A 19,959-nucleotide genomic window follows, 5' to 3' on the forward strand; every position below is an offset into this window, starting at 1 on the left:
TCAAACCAAAGGGATTGTCGAAGAAATTCTCAAAATCAATAGTATTTAAGAAGGCTTCTTCACTTAAGGTAAGAAAACCAAAGTTTGTGATTTAATTCAAATCATAATCATTTTGACATTTTTTTTAAAAATAAAGAAACCTTTTCCATCAATTCTGGAGCTAAAAAAAAAAAACTAGTAAAAAAGAAAACTTCATTTCAAGAAAAGCAGCTTACTGAAATATAAGCAATTTAATTATCGTTTTGGTGTTATACACTCAGTATTGTTTAAAGAGGTATTAGCTGCTATAAATAAATAAATATAGACATTATAGTTGGCCTACTCAATGATGACACTAAGTGTCTTGTTGATGCACAAGAGATCGAACCATAACTCAATATTATAAATTAAAGGTAAAAGTTAAGAAAATATTTACCATGTTTTTTTGGTTCAGTCGATATTTCAGTGTTTTGACAAAGATGAAATTTCAGTATTTTTTTAAAAGTTGGGCCGAATAAAAGGTAGTTCAGTAGTTTATATCAATATTTCATAAAATGTTCAGCGACCAAAGAAAAAAATGAGAAACGATGAAATTTACGGGAAAGAAACTGAAAAAGAATGATTAATTTTGTTGTGACTTTGATACAGCTAAATCACAAAACAAAACGTTTAAATCTGTAATACAGAACTTTTAGATTTTCATTTGTTAAACTCCTGTGAGTTTTATAGCAAATGCGTAAATTATTGGGCTACGTTGTTGTATTTAGTCTCAATTAAGATATTCTGTTTAAGACTTTTTCTCGATTTCTTTGTCAGTTTATTGCCTTGCTTCCTTCCAGTAATAAATTGGGTAAATATTTTGTTAAGTCTAGTGTTTACGAACCGTTTTGTTTAATATGGTAAATTGAAAGCGGTGCGCATGAATTTCTATCTTTGCCTTATCATATAAATGCTGTCTTTACCGACGGGTGTTTATAATGCTATTTTTAAGGCCGGTTTAGACGGTGCGGTTTTCGCCTACAACTATCGTATACAACACGCTCGCGTCTGTCGTAGGCGAGTTGTAGGCTTGATTTACACGGTACGACTCGAGTTGTAGGATAGCGCGAGCGTGTTGTATACGATAGTTGTAGCTGAAAATCGTACCGTCTAAACTGGCCTTTATGCTCGCTAGTTTTCAATACTTTAAAAGCTTGGAAATTCGGGGTGGCCTACTATTGATGGACTGCAAGCATTCCCAAGAGAGTCAAAAGACAAAAACATGGCAGCCATTGTGGTGTCGTTAACAATGGATGCTAATGAGAAATCTTGGATTTAATGGCGCCAACATGGCCGCGATGACGTAACGTCGTACAATCGAGGAATAGCAAAAGTGCATACACATTTTTGGGGTCTCAAATTCGATTCCCGTGGACTTGGCAGCAATTCTGTGAGCTAGTCTTGCAATGACTTAAATCAGGCCAGAAGTTGTTCGGGGTAACGTTATTAAAGTTGATTGCTTATACATAGTCAAACGAAGGTTTCGTCACTTAGACACCTCGTAACGGGAATGATGTCATTAAAAAACTATTAACCCCCAGGTCCGGCTGCTCCTAGGTCACTTTTATAACTCCTCTTTAAATTAGTATAAAAAGAGGCAAAAATTAGGTATATTTGATGGACTCGTCGTATTAAACAACGAAGTATAGCCCGATATTGGTATTTGGACTAGTACATATAGAAGCATCATTTCGTGATTTCAAAACACCAAAAACATTTGTGAAAAAACAAGTTTGAAAACTTATAATGAGCATTGAATTTTACAGACAACCGCTCTTGAGGATCAATTACACGTTCTTAGTGGAAATTGCCCTATGAATAGAACGCGCGGGCAGAAACTTAGTATCTTTTTTTTTTTTACTTGTTTAGCATTTTTTATCAATAATATTGTTAATATAATTGCTAGTTTTTCTAAAATCAAAGCACACAATTATTTCGAGCTAACATTATCGCTAATGCCTCGAGGCTAGCAGAATTTTGTGAAACGTTTATAGCACAAGAGACATGAATGAAACACTAACCGTTTTTTTAGCATGAATGAGAGATAAAGAACAAAATTGTGAAAGTAGCAGCCTTCTCGTTTTTCTACTCTGTCGCTTCTTAGATAAAAAGTTTGAAAGCCAAAATTTATTTCAAAGCTACTGAAACTGAATATTGAGTTAAATCTTTAGCGGACTGGTTTTTTATTTTTTATTTTATTTTTAATGCTTAAAATGTTTCATTTTTGTTTGCTGAATATAGTTTTTTGCATTCAGATAATTCTATACGTCAAAATTTTACTAATTTGCATTTGCATTGTTATCGGTTGTTTTGGCAATATATATCTACATTAAGATATCATTTATTATTTATTTATGTATCTTTTATAGTCTTGTGTGTCGCGTATCCGTGAATCGTTCGTGTTATTCATGATATCATTTATCATTATTTCTTGCTAATTTTTTTTTTTTTTTTTTTTTTTTTTTGAGAACATAGAACATTCAATAAAACCTTTTTAAGGATCTACCTACCAAAATGGCTGCCATACATTGGCTTGTGGTCAGCGTCTTAGTCGTATCTTTGCACATGCGCACAACCAGTTGTGGAATAATCGACGACCAAGCGTGTTTAAACAACGTCCAAAGAGACTGCCAATGCGATATTGAAGTTAGTGGTGATGAAGAAGAAGATAAAAAGCTCTGCAATAAACTTCAGGTAGATGCAACCCTCAAAACCAAGAGTCGGGAATCCTTTATCAGTTCCCACCGTCAACGCAAAATGCACGTAGTTTGGTCAGAAAAAAATATTTAATTAAAATCTAAACCAACTGAACAAAAATCCAGCAAATTAAAACAAAGCAAAGCAGAAAACATGCAGGGCGCTGAACTAGAATCAAATTCTTGGAACGGACATTTGGAGGATCAGCACACATTTTCTGTAATTTTGGCAGGGTTTGAATGCTCATAACATTGTCCTTCAAAGGTCAAACAACCTGAAACTTGGTCAACAAGCTTGCTGTATATTGCTCTTTCATGTGATGTGGTATATTTTGGACCTAGTGCCTTGCTTGTTGCTACCAACGATAACTGGAGATTATCTTGATAGTTTAGATAAAGTCATCTCAGTGTTTGAAATATAAACTCACTATTTGTTTTTTCCTAATCTTTCAAAAAGTCCTGTGCTAATTGTATGGCGGTGCCAAGGTGTGAATCGGTCTTCTTATATCAGTTCCGGTCCCTGCTACGAACTACTATTGTCATGAGCCAAACGACAAAGATTTGCCCAAATATACACTACGAGGACCTCGATAAAGGTATAGAGGATATTACATGGGCGCGCGGAGATACGAATTTTATCTTCGAGTGTTCAATTGATATCTCACGAGTGAGCGCAGCGAACGAGTGAGATAACTAAATTGAACACGAGAAGATAAAACTGCGTATCTCCAAGCGGCCATGGTGTTCTGTTTATTATATAGATATCGATGAAACTTAGATAAAACAGATAATGAGGTACAAATTAAAGACCATAATCAGCTAGTTCAAACCCAACAATACTGGTTGTCTGTTGATAACACACAAATGTGATGTTTACCACACATATACAGTCCTTTGACTAAACGTTGTCGTTGATCGGATCATCCCTACGCGCCTAGACCGAAAAGGATAACGGATAAATTACCCAGAACTTGCGTCATTCAAACTGCTTGCCAGTTTAAATCTTCGCCGTATGCTCGAGGCATGGTTTTAGCAAATTAAATGGGATCGAAAAAAGCGAGCTCAAGACGTGTTAGATAACATATGCGGCAGCTAGTAACTGTGAATTAATTATCCCCATGATCCTTTTCTGTCTAGGCGCGTAGGGATGAAGCCGATCAAACGACAACGTTTAGTCAAAGGACTATATGTAATCAGACAGTACATTCGTTTCTGCGTTTTGAGTTTTACACTTGGGGATAATTGAAGACAAATTCTGATGATTAACTTCCAGAGGTGGTGTTTGACGATTCAAAACCCCACTCCCTCCCGCCACCATCACCCCCCGATATCCACAACTGTATAAACAAGGCCATATAGACACGAATCAAGGTTCATTTTGACTTCTTGTATTTCTGCTTACTTTAAAGGTTTGCAGAAATCCTGTAAAGGAAATGGAATAGTCTACGATCGTTGTGGACGTCAATGCGAATGCTATGCGGGATTTTACACCAATTGTTTTCGGGTTCGCAAGGAGTTCACCCAAATGAGCTTTGAGGAACGTCGTCGGTTCGTTAATGTATATTACAAAGCAACAACAGACCCATTCCTCAGAGACGACTTCCAAAAGATATTGTTTTCCCACTCAGAAATACCTTCCGATTTTCTACACCACATGCCGCAGATATTCTTTCCTTGGCATCGATGGTTTTTGCTACAAGCCGAGAACTTTCTTCAACAAATTGATTGCCGAGTTACTATACCTTACTACCAATGGACTGCAGCAGGAAAGAACGTCTGGAGAAGTACTAATCCAAAAGATGTGTGGAGTGGAGGTCCGCAAGGACTTGGGGGCAACGGTGTTCCACCGTCTTACTGCGTCCAGGATGGAAAGTTTAGGGAAGGGAATTGGCATTTGCCAGTTAGCAAAGGTAGAGGATGCTTGAAGCGAAATTTCGACAAAAAGTGCCCCTTGTACACCGAGAAAAAACTCCAAAAGCTATTGCGTTCAAAAACCTTTAAGCACTTTGAAGAAACTGTCCGAGAAGAGCTTCATAGCGCATTCCACGACTGCATCGGAGGTGACATGCCTGACAATAGAAAATCTGGTCACACTCCCGAAGTCCTGCTTCATCACGCCTTCATGGACAAGATATGGGACCAGTGGCAGAGCAAGAGTGACTGGCATAGGTACCAGTATTTTACGTCACTAAACTTCCGAATGCCAGTTGCTGATCTGTATCCATGGCAAGTACTTGACAGCCCTAACCTGCCTGGTGAAGTCGGTGTTGCGTACCAGATATTTAGAGAAACTGGAGCCGGTGATGCCGGTGATGCCAGAGATGAAGAATTTTGGGTTGAACCGATTACTGATGAATATGAACCGACAGTTGAAGATGAATCAATAGTCGAAGTAGAAGTACTTCCAGACGAAGAAGACAAATAGATGATGATCATCATCAACATCATCATTATCCGGCATCAACAACATCATCATCATCATCATTAACATCATCATTAACATCATCATTAACATCATCATCATCATCATCATCATCAACATCACCACCACCATCATCATTATCAGCAGCATCATCATCATCATCAACATCACCACCACCATCATCATTATCAGCAGCATCATCATCATCATCATCAACATCATGGTTATCATTATCATCATCATTATCCGGCACCAACATCATCATCATCATTATCACTATCATCATCATCATCATTATCATCAACATCATCATTATAATTATCATCATCATTATCCGGCATCAACATCATCATCATCATTAACATCATCATCAACATCAACATCATCATCAGCATCATCATCGACATCATCATCAACATCATCACCATCATTATCATCAACATCAACATCATCATCATCATCAACATCATGCATCAACATCATCATCATCTTCATTATCATCCACATCCACATCCACATCCACATCCACATCCACATCCACATCCACATTATTATCATCATCATTATCATCATCATCATCATCATCATCATCATTAGCTAGTTTTCCATGTCCTTTGAAATGCCAAGTCTTCACTAATTTGAACTGACTAATTTGATTCATTAACTGAATATTTATACCCCCTTTCCCCACAAATTGCATTAAGAGAGAATTCTTTTCGTATATTCAATCGGTGCCAAAAACTATTTTCTTGAATAAAGGCTGTTGTACAAGGCTAAAATCTTGTTATTCAGAAAGTTTAACTTGTTTGGAAGTGGAGATGACCTATGAAAGTGGAATCAAAGTGTTAACCCAAAGCAAAAATTTTATTGGAAAATGAGGTTTAGGCCTTCATTTGCTTATTTCCCATATATTTTCTATAAAAAAAGCCTGACAAAGCAACATTCTAACACAAACGCAACAAAACATCTTTGTACAATTGAAAATACCGTTTCAAACAGGCATTTTATCATAGTACATCAGTTTCTAACTGTTAAAAAAGGTTTTGAATGTTAACCCAAAACGAAAATTGGGATCAAAACTCATACGAAGATCTAGTTTTTGGCGCTTTTTTCCAATATTGCTCGTCATTGAAAAAAATTTCCTCATATTTTACATAACGGATTCGATTTGGATGGTTTTATAGCAAGACTTCTTTGTAATCTTAAAGTATCTAAAATTAAAATGGATGACGTCTGCCGGTGAAACAAAGCGGAAACTTCACTACGGTCTGCTAGTAATTGTTCTTTAAATTTCAGTGACCCGTTACTTAAATTAAAATAAAAATATTTAAAGCCCAAATAGAATTTTCTATTTTTCCGCAATGCGTGTAGAGTAGCACACTTTGCCAAACTTATTTAGAACGAGCACTTTTGAGCTTTTCGTCCCTCAAGAGTAGTGTACCAAAGGTAAGACCAGAGAACTAGAAATATCTACTAATTTACTAAAGAAAAAAACATGAAAATTCTATACCTATTGAATCGTAAAACTTTGCGACAGCAAAGTTCAAAAATTCATTTTAAAAAGCTGAGATATACACACGAGACGATGTTGAGAGCATTCATTAATGTCTTTCTCTCGGTAGATAGGTTCTACCTGGGAAAAACTGTCATATATTTACTAGAATGCTAACCATGTATCCGTGAAAACGTTTTGAACAAATCGATCAAAGTCAGTGCAAAGTTTTTTTAGGATTCTGAGATCTACTGAACTTACTAATTTGTGGAATTAATGCATGTGTGCATTTTCTTACAATGAAAGTTTTTCGCACGGATATATCGTGGTTTAAAACTCTATCCTCTATCCCTACACAATTGCAGAAATTGCCATGAAAAACGATATGACAGATTATATTAATACTCAATTTTCCAGGCAATTTATGAGAACGTAGACCAATTTTTTCTCAGACCGTATTCTGTGATAGCCATTAAGTTACTTTATATGGCTCTTATTGAATTGATTTTATACTTTGCAACTGTCCAAAGCTAGGGATTTCTGTTCACTTTATTTTCAACTTTCTTATTTAAGTTTCTTTATTTGATTATACATATAAATTTGATAGGTTTTCGCCATTACTGACTGAACTAGTCAAACCCTAATAAGTGGCTGAAGTGTATGGTATATCGGCTAGCTCAGTTCCGTATACGCACAGACCGCTCATGTTGAATTTAACTGTGCATTTAGACAATTTCGTAAATTCCCTTTTCAAAAGCAGTGAAGGTTTCAATACTACAGGGCCCAGTCGTACAAAGGGTGGATAGCGCTATCCAACGGATAAATCCTTATCCAGTGGATAAAAGTCGCGTGATGGCTGTTGTCCAAAAAAATTATCCACTGGATAAGATTTATCCGTTGGATAGCGCTATCCACCCTTTGTACGACTGGGCCCAGTAGTTCTAACGAAGAAAACATATCACATTTTCAATGAATATTTGGCATTTTCCTTAGTATTTGTCCTCTGAATACTATATTTAAATTTAAAGTCTCGGTAAAACGTTGTCGGGTCATTGCGCACATACAAATTAATAACTTTATCTTGCCAAAACATTTTTATAAGTGAAATATAATCAAAGATTTCTATATTGAACTGTTTTCCCTGCCTGGTCAAATTCAACTACATGAACGCGCCAAAGTTATCGTTCATGATGATATTCCAACTTCTGAGGCTGTCTCGCCCAAGCGGAAATTTCGATTTCATTTATACTCTGTACAAGAAGCTCAAGAGGTATGTCTTTAAAGTCCTTACTACTCGAGGACTTCACTCCGTCGGCGGCATTCCATTATATTATCAATGTAACTGATGATTTATAGAACAGTAATTCTTATATTATTCATGCCAAAAAGTGCAGAATTATCGTCAATAAATAGGACAGGAATTCAACGTAGATTTGTACAACAAACGTTGAGGGGCCATTGGTCGAGAAGGCATGCGATTGATTCGCATCGGAGTACTATTTCGCTATAAATTGTAATAATTTGCTTACAATAAAGACATAACGTGCTAGAAATCGATAAGAGTAAGTTGAATTTCGACGTAAATTAGTTTGTTTGCTTCGCTTAAAAGTTAAAGTTTTTCACTTAAACTTGAGAAATTTAACCCGAAAAAAAAAGGTAATTTTAGTATTTTTTTCACTTCATATCGCAGCCAAAAAGAATTTCTTTTTGGCAGGTTATCATTATATTCTGTTATGCTTATTGATTTTAATTGATTCTTAACCATGGCTCAATGTTATAGCTACCGAAAAATATTAATTATCGGCATATATCGTCATATCTGCTTGAGAGCTCAAACATAACATGATTGAAAAGGAAAAATTTTTTAATTGATCTATAAGAAGACGAATTTCGAATTGCATTAAATCAAAAATTCAATGGGGAAATGTTGAATGTGGTATGTAAAAATGTCGAAATTGAACTTGTCCAACGAGAGATCACTGAAGAAAAATTTAATCGAGGCCGGTGCAATAAAGCCTTAGACGCACGTCTTGCTATCAACGCGCGTGGGTTCTGGGAAAAACAAAGGTCTGATCTAAGATGTTCGGGCTTGCCACCCTTATGCAGAATCTTATAAAGATCTTGTTCCCCAACAAATCTATCACCTACATGAGAACGAGAAACGAATGCACTCAAAACGAGTGCGGGACATTGAACAGGGATCATTCACACCATTAAAGTCTTTTCTACCACTGGAGGTATGGGAAACAAATGTTTGAGATATCACAGTGGACTAGCTGAGCTGATTGCTATCAAGAAAGGTGAACGCTACAGCAAAACTATTTCATGGATTAGAGCCAAAGTCTCATTTTCAATATTACGATCTGCATTATTACGCCTAAGGGGTTCAAGAACACTTAGGAGAACATTTTCTAATATTAAAAACATTGATTTAGATGTTGAAACCGCAGTTGGAGCCATTTGTTAACTTTATTATTTTTTAAATTTATGAGATATATCCTTTATCTATTTCAACATCAACATGTGAGTTGAGCGTTGTGTGCATAGGACATCGAATGTAGTGGTAATATAGTTTCCTCTATATTTATATGATTATTTTATGGTTGTTGACTTGGATACAATTTATACTAGAGAATATTCTCTTGATTTATACATATTTTAAGAGAATATTTCGATAATAAATAATAAAGAATATTTTTTTAGTGGGGAAGTAAAAATAAAAAAATAAAAAAAAAAAATAAAAAAAAAAAACTGGGGAAAAAGAGGAAAATTTAAAAGAAAAACAAAAAAGGATCTAAGGAATAGATAGTATTGAGTATATTGTTATAGAAATGTTATTGTTCTTTTAGGGCGGATGACGTAGAATGTTTTCCACCTTCCTATTGGCTGTTAGTGTCTTGGTGTTCATATGCATGCCTATTGCTAGTTGTGGTGTAGTGGACGATCAGGCTTGCGCAAGACATATGCATCGGGAATGCAAATGCAACATTGACTTTTATAAATTCGACAACAAAAAAGCCACAGAAAAATTCTGCAAGAATTTACAGGTACAAGAGTCTGTCTGTCTGTCTGTCCGTCTGTCTGTCTGTCTGTCCGTCCGTCTGTCTGTCTGTCCGTCTGTCTGTCTGTCCGTCTGTCTGTCTGTCTGTTTATTTCATCCTTGTATCTCTCTCCTTTTCATTGATGTAGCCATTAACACATTCTTTTATTCAGTGCGTAAATTTAAAAGACTCAGATCTCTACTATATATCACCACTGAGAATCTTTTCTCCTTTCCACAGTCCTGTGCTAATTGCATGGCTACACCAAGATGCCAGTCCAATTATATTGATCAATTCCGAGAGCTCCTGCGAACCACACTCGTCATGAGCCAAACGACAAAGATTTGCCCAAATATTAACTATGATAACTTCGATCAAGGTAATAATTATGTAGAAGCAATAGAGCAGAGCCCAAGGTCAGTGCGGGCTACAGGAAGTTAAGGATGAGGTAGAGGTAGAGGTAGAGGTAGAGGTAGAGGTAGAGGTAGAGGTAGAGGTAGAGGTAGAGGTAGAGGTAGAGGTAATAAGAACTGATATTATGAGGTAACTATACACTATCAACATAAACATTAAGCTTCATCTTTTAAATTAATTTCCTGTATTTCTGTTTACGTAAAAGGTTCGCAGAAATCCTGTAAAGGAAAGGGAACAGTCTACGATCATTGTGGACGTCGATGCGATTGCAATGCGGGATTTTACACCAATTGTTTTCGGGTTCGCAAGGAGTTCACCCAAATGAGCTTTGAGGAACGTCGTCGGTTCGTTAATGTATATTACAAAGCAACAACAGACCCATTCCTCAGAGACGACTTCCAAAAGATATTGTTTTCCCACTCAGAATTACCTTCCGATTTTCTACACCACATGCCGCAGATATTCTTTCCTTGGCATCGATGGTTTTTGCTACAAGCCGAGAACTTTCTTCAACAAATTGATTGCCGAGTTACTATACCTTACTACCAATGGACTGCAGCAGGAAAGAACGTCTGGAGAAGTACTAATCCAAAAGATGTGTGGAGTGGAGGTCCGCAAGGACTTGGGGGCAACGGTGTTCCACCGTCTTACTGCGTCCAGGATGGAAAGTTTAGGGAAGGGAATTGGCATTTGCCAGTTAGCAAAGGTAGAGGATGCTTGAAGCGAAATTTCGACAAAAAGTGCCCCTTGTACACCGAGAAAAAACTCCAAAAGCTATTGCGTTCAAAAACCTTTAAGCACTTTGAAGAAACTGTCCGAGAAGAGCTTCATAGCGCATTCCACGACTGCATCGGAGGTGACATGCCTGACAATAGAAAATCTGGTCACACTCCCGAAGTCCTGCTTCATCACGCCTTCATGGACAAGATATGGGACCAGTGGCAGAGCAAGAGTGACTGGCATAGGTACCAGTATTTTACGTCACTAAACTTCCGAATGCCAGTTGCTGATCTGTATCCATGGCAAGTACTTGACAGCCCTAACCTGCCTGGTGAAGTCGGTGTTGCGTACCAGAAATTTAGAAAAACTAAAGCCGGTGATGCCGGTGATGCCGGTGATGCCAGAGATAAAGAATTTTGGGTTGAACCGATTACTGGCGAAGATGAAGCGACAGTTGAAGATGAATCAATTTTGAAGTAGAAGTACTTCCAGACGAAGAAGATAAATAGATGATGGAAATGAGGAGCTAGTTTATTTAAATTTTTAGCAAAAGTAAAGCTTTAATGTCAAGGCTAACACGTACTTCTAAAGGGGCGCTAATATAAGACAGAAGGAAGATAAGCGTGTGCACTCTGTTGGTGGTTAAGAGTACGGGGCACTGTATCCCGGCGTAATCAATCGAACGAAATCGAACGCTCGATTGGCAAATCCAATCGAATGCAATCGAATCCAATTGAATCGAATGAAGTCGAATTCACAAAAACAAATTTGAGCCAATCGAACACAATTGAACATTCGTTTGATGACGTTCGATCGTACATTCGATTAAGTTCGATTGGAATCGAACTCAATCGAATTCGCACATTTTTTAATCGATTGATTTCGTTCGCGGATTGCCGAATGAAATCGAATCCAAGCATGTGATTGCGTTCGATTGAATTCGATTTCCGAATCATTCGATTGATTACGCCGGGCTGCAAGTGAGCACAGCTAATCAGTTTTGAAGTTAATTCAGGGGTGGTCTCGGGTCGAGTGCCTTTGTACAAGGTTTAGACGACTTGGGCACTAAGCATCCGAGCACTATATGTCAATAAAAAATAATATAAATAATAATAACTTTAATCTTTTTTAATATTTAAAGTAAGTATTGAACTTGGATAACGTATATAATACAAAGATGAAAAATGATAATAAAACAAGGCTATTAAACGATTTTATAGAAATAATTATCGAATTTTCGCAACATACAGACAAAAACCCAGCTCCAAAAACCGAGATTGTGATCAGTCTGTGGCTGAGTGCGGTACATTAGAAATTTAATTTAAAAACTATTAATAAAAAACAACCTCGGTGTCTAGCTCAGGTTCATTAAGCTCATGATCAGTAGTCATAAAACCAATTCTATTCAATTATTAAGGGAAAAACGAAAATTGCTGTAATTCGTGATGAAATTGGCAAACACATCCCAGACCCATAAGCGATCAATACAAACAAGTGAGTTAAAAAAATAATTTACCAATGAATTTTTAGTTCATAATTTATGATATATCGTTCATAAACTCCACACATTTACTGTAATTCGATAGACACTTATTAGATTGAGCTTGGGCTGCCTGTGATGTAACCAGTGTTTTAATTAAATGGTTTAGACGTTTGATGTATATCAGACAGGCCAACAAATCGAAACAGACAAGTGAGTCATTTTATTGTCCCTGATGGAAGGAAAAAGAAAAAAGAAAAGAAAAAACAAAACAAACAAAACAAACAAACAAAAAACATTCAACAGAAACAAACAAACAAAGAAAAAAGTCCTTGCTTTCATATGAATATTGCTTTCTTTCTTTTAATGAAGAGAAATTACATGCACTGTATATATAGCGTATCGCGATCGAGACGCTCTAGGCATGCACGTGAACACAACGTGTCAAGGAGCTCCCTCCCTTGAGTTTTATGCGCTCTTTTAAAAAATGATAATAATAATAATATATATATTTAAAAAAAAAAGAGTAAATTAGCAGCAGTAAGGGGGATCCGCGATCGATGCCAAAGATATACGGGTTTAACTCGCGGATTTACGAAGACGGGTACAGCAGATTTACGGGATTTCCCGCGCCGTGTCCTTACTGCTGCTAGTTGTCGAACCGCAAACGGAGGTTAAAATATTCCTTAGATATACATGGCCACCATCAACGACATTCAAAACAAAACTGTGCGCAGGCTCGGAAATCAGGTGATGGATAACTCAGACGCTGACTTTGTCTTCGCTACATTTATGGAGGGAAAGACAGACAAAACTATGAATCACAAAATGGCTGAAAAGATAATCAACAGAATGCCGGCCGGTGACTACCGTTTGGAGTTGACATTCGTAAAGTACTTAGACGGTGAGTGGATAATAGAAAAGGGTCGTAATCCTATCAGAGCGTCTGGTAAGCAGAATCTGTTCGTTTTGAATAAGCACACACGACCGGGAGCACTTGAGGGAATAGACATGCTCTTCTACGAGGTCGCTTACCCGGTTACCGTGGTCATCTACGGTGCATACGAAATTAAGAAGCCGGACGTTAAGAAGTTGCGACCAATGCGACATCCTGGTAACTGCGTTGGGAAGCTGGTTAGGGAGTTTTTCGAGGATTCCTCTCGGGGTGGTAAGCTTACGCCAAAAAGAAGAGAAGCCATCAGGAAATGGGAGCATTCTACACGTAAAACTGGAGGCTCCATCGAAAACATCAAAAAGTTAGAAACTGCCTTAGAACGCCGCATACACGTGAAGGACATCACCGACGGTTTCATTTACGAAGGGACGAAAAAGTATGGAGGCCGGGGAGCGCCTATTGTTATCTATCAACACAACGCGCACGCATGGAGAGAACTTAGGTTTCCAAGAAAGAAGGAGACAAAGGTCTACGAGGGGTCACCACTCATAGATTTGATCCACGAGAATTCCATATGGCTAATGGATTCGGAAGGAAATCAATTCATGACGCAAGACGGCACTCTTTACCGGCCCGAGAGCGAACACCAGCGCATCCAAAGCGCCTGCGAAACCCTTGGTGAGGACTTTTCAGATGAGGTCCTTAGCTCCCGCAGTTTGGACTTCCTGGCCGCAAAGGAAAGAAACGGCTGGAAACCCACCCCAAAAGAATTCGGAGACATAGCCAAAGCCTGTGTAGAACACGGCCATGGAGGTCTGTGGAACATGGAGTACGACGAAGATCAATACGTATCCCTGGATATGAAACATTGCTACCCTGCCAGTTTTAAAGGCCTTGGGGATTGTAAGGAGTATTACGATAGATACGGGCATCCCGACTCACAATTCTTTCGTGTCGCGTTAGACTGTAAATACGACGCACCAGCAACAGGATTCGTCAGACTAACCACATGGGAGTTGGCAGAAGACTTACATCCAATAATTTACGCGTGGTACGGGAAACATCTACAGGAGAAAGAATGGATCCCCGTGCCCCTGCTGAAGTTTCTCGAAGAGCGTAAACTCCTCACATACACAGCGCATGAAGCCATACTTTGCCATAGCGCCTTCACACAATGGCTCCCAGAGCACAACCCCACAGCGCGGGTTGTCATAGGAAAGTTCACACAGGGCGCTAAGGAAGGAGAAAAACACATGCAACGGCGTTTGATAACAGACGACGGTGAGTTGAGCTTCTTAATAAAACGCGCGCATGAGCAAGGAACCATGGTGTCCGTAGAGAAGTGGAATTATTTCATAGAAGGCCAAGGGGAACGGCAATGGAATGCGCTGTGTTATTACCAAGATCATCGCCCGCAATATTACCATCTTCGGGCCAGCATGTTAGCATATGCGCACATTAATCTATTGTCAATGCTGCTGCGGTTTGACAAAGAGGATATCCCACGCGTGGCCACGGATTCTTTGTATGTAAAGCCAGAAGTGTTAGAAAAGATGCAGGAATTCTATACAGAGGACGAACTTGCAGAGAGCGGCCAATGGCGTGTCAAAGACGAAGAAATAAAGGCCTGGAGAGAACGTGTGGAATATCATGGTGGACACACAAAAGGCGCCATTACCCCCACAGAAGAGCCATTACCGTTAGTTACGGACCCCATTTCCTACAAACGCTTCTCTTACCTCTACGGAACCGGTGGCAGTGGTAAAACTACGCGTGTCTTGAAACTATTTCCAAAGATAAAGGTGTTAACACCAACGCATCGTCTGGAGCGAGAATTAACGGAGATGGGTTACGATGCGCAGACGTACCACAGCTTCTTCCGCTGGAATGGTCAAAAGTGGGTGCCGGAAGCAATCCACGACATACCCCCGGTGATACTTTGGGATGAGATTTGCACCGTTCCTTTAGAAATCCTGCAGGAGTTCGTAGAATTCCTCCGTGGGAAATGCCAGGTGATATTTGCTGGGGATCCATGCCAACCTCCTCCAATAGCCGGAGAAATGCCCCACGAATGGTTAAAAGAAATGGTAGACCACTCCGAAGAAATTAACACCGACTACCGCAGTAAGGATCAAATAAGAAACCTGAAAGCAGAACTTCGGGGCCTTAGTGACGCGGAACAAAACAAGATACTACGCAAGAGGGTACGAGCGAAGTCCTACGAGGACTTCCTTCACGCGTGGCATCCAAAGGATTTGGTGTTGAGCAGCAAGCGCGCAGCACAATCACGCATACAGAAAGACCTGCTGAATATACACCGCGAGCGATTCCCTACATATCCCGTGCCCGTTTGTTATAAACCCCACGACACCCGCATGCAAAAAAGAGACGTCTGGGTACCTGGTACCGACATCCAACTGCAGAATGCCGTAACTCACGATAAAGCCTGGGTGCCCATAGAAAAAGTAGAAAGAATTACCTCCCATCCAGATTGGCGCTTGGGCTATTGCATGACAGTCCACAGCGCGCAAGGGCTTACCATAAAAGAAACCTTATGGGTCATAGACCAGCGGCTGTGTTGGAGCAACCTTATCTACACCGCCGTAAGTCGTGTGGAGTATGCCAAACAGTTAAAAAGAGCCTGGGGGCCACAAATGCGTTACGACCGCACCCCAGAAGACGTAGCCAAAGAGAACATTGCTAAGAAACTCCTTCGCTACAAGCGCCACGACGAAGAAAAGAGCAAAGATCCCCGCTATGCGGGGATAAAGTTTGACCTATGCGTGGACGACGTCTATAAGAAAGGCGCCCGCTGCGCAAAGTGTAACATACCTCTACTATGGAGGTTTGACCCGAATGACGATCAACAGTTCTCCGTGGATCGTATCAACAACAAGCGCGGCCATTGCAGAGGTAACGTAAGACTGACATGCCTAGAGTGCAATCGGGCGCGTGGTGCTGCGCTACTTTGAAGGGCAGCTAGCACTACTCTGAGTCTTTGGGGACTATGAGCAGCTCTTCCTTGACAAATCCACGACTTGGGCCATTTAGGTAATACAACACGGGTTGCCCTTCCTTGGTGACGGACTTCGAAATCTCATACGTTTCCAAAGACCAGTTAGGATCCGTGGCTCTCTTACTGCCACCTTCGAGTTCCCCCGGCTGATAGAGGTATCTGACCACTATGTCGCGGGGTAGCTTTTTTTCCTTCAGTCCGACCGCCCTCGAACTTCTGACGTAGGACTTGTGTTCCACGTGTTTCTTTTTTATGGCATCCTTGGGTTTCATTCCCGTAGCCCTGGCCGCCTCGTTGTTCAAAGCCGCGACGACCTGGGGGAGCCTCTGAGTCCATTCCCTGTTGCGCTTGGAGGGATCTTCCAGCTCTTTCCAATACTGGTACCCAAAGAGACGCTCGGCCAGGGTTTTATTGAATCTTTCGACAATGCTCTGACCCCTGTGGTACTCTGCCTCGGCTCTCCTAATCTTAGTGTCGTGGTCTTTCAGGGTCTTAGTAACCACGCCCATGAACTCCGTCCCCGCATCCACTTGCAGCAGCTTAGGCCATTTCAAGACGCGCTTATAAATCCTACCTAGGGCTTCTGCGACTTCCCCAGAATCCTTGCTGGTTATGGGTTCGGCGTCCTTGTATCTGCTTGCGATATCAACTACGGTCAAAGCGTACCTATAGGTCTTTCTTCTCACCTTATCGTGCGGTAAGAAAAGCAAATCTGCCTGATGAACTTCATTGGGGGTATTTACGGTAAAGCTGGGCCTGGGAATGTACTTGGGCACGGGAAGATAAACCTGCCAGAGGGTTTGTTTTCTTAGCCAGTTCTTAGCCGTTTCTTCTGATACCCTGGCCGCGGTCGCGAGTTTCTTGATAGCTGATGCTCCTCTCCAATAGCCTTCAGGCCCATAGTAAATCCTTTTGAGTTTGTCCTCTACGCGGCCCATTATATGAATTCCAAAACAAGATTGATCTTACGTCCGTTAAAATCCACCGTCTTTCCGTCCACCTTAATGGTGATGTTTATGCTTTCTACCAAATTAGACAAGTCATAGCTCAAAGAAATGGGAGTGTATTCTACCAGGTCAAATGGATTACCTTTGGGTAGAAACTTGGACATAAGAGAAGACTTTTCTCCATTGTTGTAACTATGGACCAAGTCGCAATAGACTTCGTAAGAGGATGCGACTTTCCATTTCACAGGTATGGCTGTGTTGGTAATTGTCTTGCCCGAGGCACATAATAAAGATCCCAATGGGTCAGACTTTCCAAAAGTCATTGAATAATTTGACATATTATGTTTGAGGGTCATTTCGTGCGGCAATCCTGTGGTGAGAGTATAACCGTGTTTTGCTAATTCCTTGGCCAGTGTGATTGGCGTATAATGTCCATCGGGCAGCAATACGGCTTGATAGTTAGATCCTCCTGTATGCTCAGTGACTATGCCCCTAATCAGGTTATACCAAGAATTGTACAAAGAGCAACTAACCAACCGAACCTTATGGGCTTTAATGGGGGGATTTAAATAAGTGGTAAAGTTATTTTTATCGCTTTCCAAAAAGACGATCATTATATTAGATACGCCAAAGCTACGCCTCCCGCCAGCCCTGCGACTCCTACGAAGACCAACTCATTGTCTTTTTGTTTCTTAGAAGGCTGATAGTAATTCTTGAACTGAGGCTTTCTCATTCTAAAGTCGGGATGCGCCTGCGCATAGAGCTTAAAGGCGTAGTCTGTGTTTTCGAAGTTCTTATCCGCCTGCATTTTGTCTTGGTAGTTCTTGTCCGACCAATCCCTGTAAGCTTGTCTTTTTTCATTCCAAGCTGCCACGTCTCGCTGATATTTCTCCAGCGCTAAGTCGTGTCTCTTCCTTTCGGCGGCCAAATCTCCGCTGCGATCACCTCTAACTAATCTATCCAAATATTGACCACCATAATTAGCTCCAGTGAATGCTAAGGCTGCAATAACTCCACCTGCGACCACGCTAGCCATTTATATGTTAGGTAGGTACTTTTCCTTCTGTAGGTAATTCTTTGCCATGATAGCCCCGCCTACGGCAGCGGTCATCTTAGCAAAATTAGCGAAGCTCTTGCTTGGGTCTTCAGTAAAGTCTTCTTTGAGCACTTTCTTACCTACCCAACCAATACCCGCAACGATGGAAGTAATGATAGCTGCTTCTTCAACAGTTTTCAATAACGCGGTTGACATTATATTACAAAGCGAGAAGGAAAATCTAGGTCGCCGCGGGTGATAAATTTACTCCATTTCAGGGATCTTACTTTTTCTAACCTCCACAGGTGCGTGCACGGGCGCGTGATATGTTGGTGGTTCTACTTTTGGCTTTGCTGCCCGCCATTGTAAGTAAAGGCTGCCTGCTGCTATAGCAACTCCTAACGCGCCAATGACGTATCCCGGATTAATAAAGGATTCCTCTTCTTTTTCCTCCACCTTTTCTTCTTTTTTGGCTTTGTTCTTTTTATTCATCTCCGCGAGCTTCTTTCCGGCAGCGACTCTGCCTGGAGATTTAGCCTTGGTAATCTTGGTATCTTCTACGGGTGGTTGTTCTTCGGTGCCACTCATCTTATATTAAGGGACTTGAAGGACTTGACAAGTAACTTGATGACGACTTGACAATGACTTACGGACGACTTGACAACGACTTGACTAAGTACTTGAGGCGACTTGACAACGACTTGACTAAGTACTTGAGGCGACTTGACAACGACTTGACTAAGTACTTGAGGCGACTTGACAACGACTTGACTAAGTACTTGAGGCGACTTGATCAGGTACCTCAGCAAGTGCTGCCTGGAAGACCTTTTCGACTTCTCTGTCCTTCTTGAAGTCCTTCCAAGATGTTCCGAAGGAACCTAGTACCTCCTTCAAGTCAACGTGCTGAGCCACGTGCAAAGCCGCAGAGGCGACTGCCATTAACTTACCGCACTTCAAAGACAACCAACCGCAGGTTATCTTAAGTTCTTGGGATATGACATAGTCATCTCTTATGTCCTTCTGTAGTTGCTCCACGTCGTCTATGGGCAGCGCAAGTCCAAGCAATTTAGTCGCAAGTCGGATAGCGGAGTCTGCTACGGCGTCCGTGGTCTTACTTGCAAGGGCGGCCTCGTACCTCTTATGGAACTTCTTAACTTCCTCTTCTGACAACTTATTAACTTGCTCATGGGTAAGTTCCTTGCCTATCATTTCTTTGCACTTCCCCGAAGACACAAGGATGTTGAGTTGTTCCTTAAGGTTACTTTCGTCTAACTGCGCGGGGACTTCATCTAAGAGCTGCTCAATGTCCATATATGTTAATGGAATACGGAAACCTCAAAGAGAAGATCATCTTGGAATGTTGGTGCGTTTTTAAATGCCGCATGTATTCGTGTAACTGTTCCTTGCTTATCTCACCGCCGTAGTCGCTTAAGATGGTTTCCAGGTCAGACTTACTTGGAGTATAAAATACGACAAGTGAACCTATGTTTTCCCTGAAGGGTTTAGAGACACTGGTAAGCTGCTGGGAAAGCAACCAAACGCTGATATTGTCGTGTCTACCGCTGAAGGCGAGCTTCACTAATTCGGAGGTGCGCTTTTTTACGTCGTCCCCGCAGGCAATGTCATCCAGTATGAGTAAAGTCTGTGTATCTTTAGGGAATTGCTTATGCCAGAACTTCAAATGGCTGGATAACTCGTTAGGGTCTAAGATATCTACAAAGAAGTCGTCATCTTTCACTCCTATGCCCGTCCAGGTGCGGTTATTCACGTAGGTGGGGCAAA

The 19,959-nt window shown here is 40.5% G+C and overlaps 2 protein-coding genes across 2 annotated transcripts; both read left to right on the forward strand.

Annotated features, from left to right (window-relative positions):
* LOC116305034 (uncharacterized) lies at positions 1–6,397 on the forward strand. The gene is made up of 4 exons (XM_031714855.2): positions 1–68; positions 2,494–2,712; positions 3,172–3,310; positions 4,124–6,397. The coding sequence occupies exons 2-4, from the start codon at positions 2,533–2,535 to the stop codon at positions 5,137–5,139; spliced, it is 1,335 nt and encodes a 444-aa protein (XP_031570715.1). The 5' UTR covers positions 1–68; positions 2,494–2,532; the 3' UTR covers positions 5,140–6,397.
* Positions 6,398–6,469: 72 nt separating this feature from the next.
* On the forward strand, positions 6,470–12,015 carry LOC116305035 (uncharacterized). Its single transcript, XM_031714856.2, has 4 exons — positions 6,470–6,582; positions 9,478–9,675; positions 9,910–10,048; positions 10,289–12,015. Exons 2-4 carry the CDS (start codon positions 9,493–9,495, stop codon positions 11,281–11,283), a joined length of 1,317 nt encoding a protein of 438 aa, XP_031570716.1. The 5' UTR covers positions 6,470–6,582; positions 9,478–9,492; the 3' UTR covers positions 11,284–12,015.
* The last annotated feature ends 7,944 nt before the right edge of the window (positions 12,016–19,959 follow it).

The sequence above is a fragment of the Actinia tenebrosa genome, unplaced genomic scaffold (assembly GCF_029948245.1).
Source record: "Actinia tenebrosa isolate PJP-AT-01 unplaced genomic scaffold, QUT_ActTen_1.0 PGA_scaffold16__25_contigs__length_10494907, whole genome shotgun sequence".
NCBI lineage: Eukaryota > Metazoa > Cnidaria > Anthozoa > Actiniaria > Actiniidae > Actinia > Actinia tenebrosa.